Source organism: Acartia tonsa, chromosome 1, assembly GCF_053477335.1.
Source record: "Acartia tonsa isolate MP-2025a chromosome 1, ASM5347733v1, whole genome shotgun sequence".
NCBI lineage: Eukaryota > Metazoa > Arthropoda > Copepoda > Calanoida > Acartiidae > Acartia > Acartia tonsa.
This window is the reverse complement of record NC_137260.1, coordinates 18,736,880-18,743,955: the sequence shown is the minus strand read 5'-3', so window position 1 is coordinate 18,743,955 and position 7,076 is coordinate 18,736,880. Positions and strand designations below refer to the sequence as shown.

The window sequence follows — 7,076 nt, the reverse complement described above, 5'->3', positions numbered from 1 at the left end:
GATAATTACAATTTTTATATATAAAGGTTGGGTGGTTTTATATCTCTCATTCTGTTCTCTCTCTTATCTTTTATGATCACTAAACTTATGCTGTATAACTCACTTTGTCAATTTCTCCATCCATGAATTTTTATAGCTTCATTTTATAGAGTATTATTGCTACTTAAAAATTGAAGGTAATTCTTTATTGTCAATTTAAGTCAATATAAGGAAACATTCCTAATTTTCTTAGAGGTGTCTTCAATGACTGCAGTATTGTCAGGACAATACTGGATGAGATCTGACATGCTTCAAATTCATTCAGTCTTAAGTTGAAGCTTGAGTTTAACGTGTTTTCTCCTATAATATTTACCAGCTTCACTTCTTTAAGAGTTAGCTGAGAACTGTTGAGGATAGCCATGGCATCCACAGATCTAATTCCACTCCCAACAAATCTTTTCAAGCCAAGTTTATGTGGCGGTTCCCTTCGTCTAACAGGGATCAATAGATAAAGAAGCAATATGGAAAAGCTGCTTAAATGCAAGTATAAGGTATAACCAACAAGCAAAAGAAATCTATAATATTTGGGGGGCAAATGGAGAGGTCGTCAATTTTACGATGTGTTACCCCACAACAACAGTTGAAATAACGTATTGGTTTCGTTATTTTTTTCGAATTAATTTCGTTGTTAATATAAGCTGGCTTGAATGTAAAAACAAGATATTAACTTTCCTCATATAAAATGATATGAAGTAAAAATTGGATTGTTTTCATAAATGATATCCATAAATATCGAAGAACAAAATCATGAAATGGTCAGACAGACAAAGTAAGTTATAGAGCAGATGTTCAGTTCTCATAAAAATGAAAAAAATACAGAGAATATGCAAAACCTTAAAAAAATAACGCTTTCATCTTACAAAGCATGACTAAGAGACAGACGGGCCAAACAATATGTACAGATTAGATGCGTATACATATGTTATAGGAATTTACACTAAAAAGTTTAGCTGTCTATCTATAATAGAAGCCTAGAAAATCAAATTTCTCTCATATCGATAAAGACTGGCTGAATATGAATTATAGAGTAGCTTTGTTACTTAAACTTTAACTAAGTTTAAAATTACAGTGATTTCAATATTTTTTCTTTATCCTTTACCTAAAATTCAACTTCTCAATATTATCCAATTCCAGGTGTTCCAGGGTGGACTGTACTCCAGTTATGAGTGCAGAAGCCAAATCTGGGTGAATCTTTGAGCATTTCAATTTCTTAACATTCACAAGGCTGTCAAAAGTGACAGCATAATTATTTGTTATCTTACTAATAACCAGTTCTTGCAGGGTCTGTCCCGCAGGGATGGTTAGGAATAGTAGAGAGGTGAGGGACAGGCGACTGCACCGCAGTTTCTCTAATTTTGCCAGCCTGGTTTGATAGTGTTCAATCATGCACAAAAATTATATCTTAAATTTCTGTTAAATATAAATAAATTAAATTTAAAAATCTATTGGTAAATCAGGTTTATATACCAACTGAAGGGGTTATTTTGCTTATTACAATTGAGGTTGCTCATCAATTTATTCTACAGTGTGTTAGCCCTTGAGATCCATGGATAATATGCAAAATACAAGCTACTTGATTGAACAATCCTATTGTTTCCCAGATCAGGATGGTAGGCTAGTACATCAATATCCAGTTCAACCAAAGTTTCCTAGATTTTTTATATCAGGGATTGAAGGATTGGTAAGTAAGAGGAAAAATACTAACTGCCTGTTTGTAATGCTCATGGTGCAAAAGGATTATTATTATAGAGTATGATTTTTTTCATTTGCCAATGTACAATATTTCGCTTTAATGGATTTTGTCATCCTTGTTTTCTATTTATCCACTAAACCATTTTTCAATCCTTTCCTTTGCTGAAATGATAAGTGAAGCCATGAGCGCGCCAGAAACCTCAAAGCCCCGCAATACTTCCAGTTGCAGGTTGTCAGGAATATTTGATATTTCAGTGTCGCAAGCGGCCACGCTCAGTTCCTTCAGTGTTGTCCTTGTTATTAGGGCGTATCAAATATTTTAGAAAATAGAATTTCTGTGTTAGGTTGTAACCAAAATTTAATTTAACCATTACATATACATACATTTGGTCATAATTAAGAAAAGTTTGACTTAATAAGAGCATTTAACTAAAAGATTACACCCAACTTTACAGAATTACGCGAAAAAATGGCCCCGTTTATGAAATTTTTCTTGCCACCATATATAATATTTTTTTAAAACCTTAACATACATTTTAACCATTAAAGATATTTACACGCCCTTGCCTTGAAGTTTCCAGTACAGTTGTTAAGATGGAATATGGGGAACATGCCCAGTCAAACTTTTCAAGTTGTAGTGAAGTTGCCGCCAATATGGCCAGACTTTCATCTGATATACCAAACTCGAGGAAGTTGACAGAGAGACATCTTAAGGTCTGGGCACTGTATATTTAAGGGATAAAATTATTATCAATAAAATTCTTGAATGCAGAGGTTATAAAATATATTTTAGTTATTTTTAATTCTATTAGTATGATATGGAAGAGAAAATAGAGCCAGCGAGACAGGGAGTCTAATTACATTTATGTTACAGAAAAACTTTAGGTAGATATGTTGTTGTTGCCACGCTACTTTTAAATAAAATTGTTTTATTTATATTTGTTTCTATTTTTATCCCTGGCAGAAATAACTGACACAGCTTGATCACTTGGAATTGAAACAGCTGAAAACTCTTGCAAAACTCCGGGAAAATTGAAAGAAAGTCTGGATGGATAATTGAATTCATTCATCCAAATGAAGCTTTCCAAACAGTGGTTGGAATTTTTGAGGATTGACCTCACTGTTTTTTCACTAACACTGCAGGCAGAAAAATGTTTCAGTTTCAAATCTGCAGAAATTTCTATCTCAAAAGGACCATTTAACTGAAGAGCTTCCAGATTATCACTATGCCTTTCAATAAATGTTGAAGCAATCATGCTAAAATCATCTTTGCCATTTGGTACATTGTTGTTATTATTCCAAAATATGTCATGTGTAATGTCAAGATATTGCAGGTTATTAATCCTTAGACAAGGATTTGTCAGAAAGAACTCATTGCCAGAAATATGAATAGACAAGTCATGAATAGTATCATTCCAGTGGTTGATAACATTATCAACCAAAAGCAACTTTGTATGATCATTACTACTGCCAAAGTCAACAGAAAGCTGAATCAAGTCAAATGTTCCCTTGAGTATATGTCTACTTTTAGCCTTCATGAGAGTGATAATTTGGTCAAGGTTTGATTTTGTATCTTCATCAGAAAAATATATTTTCCATTGTCTCATTGATTTGTCCAGAGTCATGACCCTATACTCACATGTCCTGCTTGCTAACTTCAGGTTCTTCTTGTCCTGAGGGTCTAGGAATCCGAGCATTACTTGGTATTCATCATTAGGAAGCTTGCTAAGGTCACCATCACTGTTGCTTATCTCCTAGGATAAAATGCAGTTAAGGCAAATAAAATATAAAACAATACTAGTTATTTCCCTTCCCAATTATGATAAACAAAGGTTTGGACACTAATAGTTTCCATATCCAAATAAAGATTTTATAATAAAATCCTAAATATGATTTATAAACTTTGAGGTCAGTATAATTTCCGTTCAATATCCCTCCCACCCTGATCAAAACCTAATAAATAGACAAAAACACTTATTTTATTAGGATTTTAACAATGCAATGTAAGAAAAGGGTTAAATTAAAAAATGGACAAAAAATCCGAAACAGAGTCTATAAAAACAAACCTTACTTAGCTTACTATTTACCTGTTACCTAGAATACAATTTCATACAAACGTACAAAGAACATTTAATTTATCGTCCATTGGCCTATTCCAGCTTTCTCACCTCTGGTGGTTGATAAAAAGTGCTGGAGTCAAGTTTTGGTGATTTGTGTATACTTGGACACAGATTTACTTCTATGTCCTGAACCCTTTTCATTCTAGAAATAAGATTGTAAGTAAAAAAAGGCAGCAAAAGTAAATCAGAGAAAAAAGGATGACAATATATAAAAAAAGCGAAGCTTTGAATCGGTGGAATAAACGAACATTAACACTTATAGAGTGTCAGAACTAAATAAGCAGAATATAATGTATAAAATCTAAATAAAATTGTTAGTAATTTTGTTTAAGAACTGCTAAATAGAGGATACCATTTAATGACATTTTTATGACTTGTTTATATAGATGTTTCGCTTATAAAATTGTATCTCATTGTAATAGGAATCAGTTTTCAAAAAATCAGAAAAATAAGATAAATATGACACATAAAAAATGTTGACAAAATAGGTTAACATCAACATGTTTTAAATGGAAGTACGGACATTCTGGTAGAGTTGCTACGCTTTCTAAATCGAACTTAACTATTATAAGAATCATCATGCAAAGTTTGAAATTTATAAGACAATTCTAGCATGTCTAAATTAACAAAAAGAGCTAACCGTTATGCACAGACGGGCCTTCCCTGATGATAGAAAAGCTTGGCCTTTAAAAACAGAGCTAACCCTAATGCGTATGTCTTGTGGAAAGTTTAAAAAAACATTTTTGAGACTAAATAAGTGACGGATTTTGAAATGGGATTATACATGAGCAGAAGCACTACTTTAAATATATCCTATTATATAAAGTAGTAAGCGCGTTTTTTGTCTGTCCCGAATGATCTCGCTAACCGCTAAACCGATATTGTTCTCCTTTACAGTGAAGCTTCTTATAGGTCCTGGGAAGATTTTAAACTATTTTGGAAAGGGTGTCTTCACCCCCTCCACCAAAAAATATTTTTTTTACTTTTGAAACTCAAATTTAAAATGAGATGAGGTCAACTTTTCCCTTTCCTAACTTAAGTGCCCTTAGAGGCTTCTAGGGGCGTAGCCGCTAGTGTTAAAAAAATGGATTTAATTACATAATTTGGAAAAGTAAACCTAATTACGAATTCAATTTTATTATTGAAAGATGTCATAAATTGAATAGACTTTTACAGTGCAGTATTGTATACCATTTTTCTCTCAATATTTTTCCTGCTAATACCTGAGAATCAAACACTTTGCTAATATTGAAAATACGCTGGTTTGTTCCAACAATTCAATTACATGTCATCTGAAAATAAAACAAGGATGACAACATCCATAAAAGCGGAGCACTGAAACGGTAGGACAAACGGACATTAAAACTTGTATAGTGTCATAACTGAATAAGCATAATATAAATGTATAAGAGTCAAAGCAAAATTGTAAGTAAATTTGTTGAAAAACTGCTTAATTCAGGATAATGTTTATGGACATACTTACATTTTTAGGACTTGATTATAGAGTTGCTTCGCTTATTACATTACACTTTGTTATCCCAGAAATCAATATACCAAAAACAGATCAATCGGATGATTAGATCACTTAAAAGTTTGTTGTTAAAAAAGTAAAAAAATCAACATGTTTAAAATATACGTACGGACATTTTGGTGATGATTATAGAGTTGCTACGCTTTCTAAATCGTACCTTAACTATTAAAGGAATCACCATGCAAAATTTGAAATCGATAGGACAATTCTAACATGCCTAAATTAACGAAAAAAGCTATCCGTTACGGACGGACGGACCGACTCTAATTATAGAAGAGCTTCGCTTTAAAAATCTGAACAAAATGAATAAATTACATCATCCGTAAAGACAAAGATAAACAAATCAGACAAACACAAACAAAGGTAGATTAACGTACAAACTAACATTTAATGACTATAGAGATGCTTCGTTTTTAATTGTGCCTTATCGTCATAAAAATCGATATTACAAAATCATGGAAATTGATTATTAAAAAGCTAAAATATCATGTTTAAAATAAACGTCATACTATCTGGTAATGATTATAGAGATGCTATACTTTCTTAACTGCTCATAACAATGCCCGAAACGAAAGGAATTGTGCTTTACTTACAGGGAAGCTTCATGACGTTATTTAAAGAGGGCATTTGCTTACCTTTTTAAGGCATCTATAAAGCTTATTTTTAGCCAATAGTGTATCATATATAAGAGGAAATAAAATATATTAAATCCAAATCCAATAAGATCTTTAAAACGGCGGAAACGATCGCTCTACAATATTTAAGAAATATTTGAAATTTTTCTTTCTATTAAAAAGTAAACACATACAAAACAAGGATGACAACATCCATAAGTAGCAAAGCTTAAAAATTATTGTTGGACATACGGAAAAATTGAACTATAAAGCAGTGTAATACAAGTTAAACATTAAAATAAAATAATTAACGAAACCTTTCGTGATTTATAATGTGAAAATCTAGGAATCGATCTAGCACCACAACAAATAAATCTTAAAGAAACTTTGTGAAAATATGTACGAAATGTGTACTAACTTATTTAATCATCTCTAAAAATTTCAGGCGTCTATCTTCAAAAGAATCCGAGAAAATCATGTTTCCCCCAAAACGTTTCAGATGGACATTTCAAATTATAGAGTAGCTTCGCTACTAAAAATGCCCCAAAAAAAGTAATTTTGTCTTACGTTTTTAGATCACTAATGTCACTGGTATAAGAAATATACGAAAAATAAATTTTATATTTGTTGATGTTTTACTGTACAAGTTTAACAAATAGCGCGGAATTTCTGTACGTTTGAGCAGAGTTGCCGAATTACAATCAAGTCAGGTTGCCAACTTTGACGTTTCTTTTAAGATCAAGAAAAAATCATTTGGGAAATTGATTTTTATAGAATAAATTTCAATTAAATAAATATAAACAAAAATAGATTATATTATCTTTTGATGTAAGAATATTTTCTAAAATTTAATACTTCTTTCCTACACTGCACTGATTCAATGGATATATAGAATACGTGGATGTATTGACATTGGAAAATTTGTCCTCAATTTAGGTGCTAATATGGACCTCCTCTATTGGTCAGTTTGTTCAACCAGTAGAAGAAGAGAGGGCGGATAGGGAGTATTGAATTTTTAGCCAGCTAACAGTATCACTTAAAAATACTTGAGAATCTGGTGCAACATCCAAGTTACAAGCG

General features: G+C 31.8%; 1 protein-coding gene across 1 annotated transcript; it reads right to left on the bottom strand.

Moving 5' to 3' along the window:
• Positions 1-332: 332 nt before the first annotated feature.
• On the bottom strand, positions 333-5,155 carry LOC145314357 (uncharacterized). The gene is made up of 7 exons (XM_080154239.1): positions 5,075-5,155; positions 3,900-3,993; positions 2,692-3,485; positions 2,299-2,457; positions 1,891-2,024; positions 1,139-1,690; positions 333-470 (listed from the first exon to the last, which is right to left on the bottom strand). Exons 2-6 carry the CDS (start codon positions 3,990-3,992, stop codon positions 1,560-1,562), a joined length of 1,311 nt encoding a protein of 436 aa, XP_080010365.1. The 5' UTR covers position 3,993; positions 5,075-5,155; the 3' UTR covers positions 333-470; positions 1,139-1,559.
• Between the last annotated feature and the right edge of the window lie 1,921 nt (positions 5,156-7,076).

What these genes read in the sequence shown, in the direction of transcription:
- LOC145314357 (XM_080154239.1), bottom strand. Translation starts at nt 3,992, where the DNA reads ATGAAAAGGGTTCAGGACATAGAAGTAAATCTGTGTCCAAGTATACAC. An exon ending in CTTTTTATCAACCACCAGAG is followed by an intron (nt 3,486 to 3,899) that starts GTGAGAAAGCTG and finishes ATTTTATCCTAG; the next exon opens with GAGATAAGCAACAGTGATGG. An exon ending in GCTGTGTCAGTTATTTCTGC is followed by an intron (nt 2,458 to 2,691) that starts CAGGGATAAAAA and finishes CCCTTAAATATA; the next exon opens with CAGTGCCCAGACCTTAAGAT.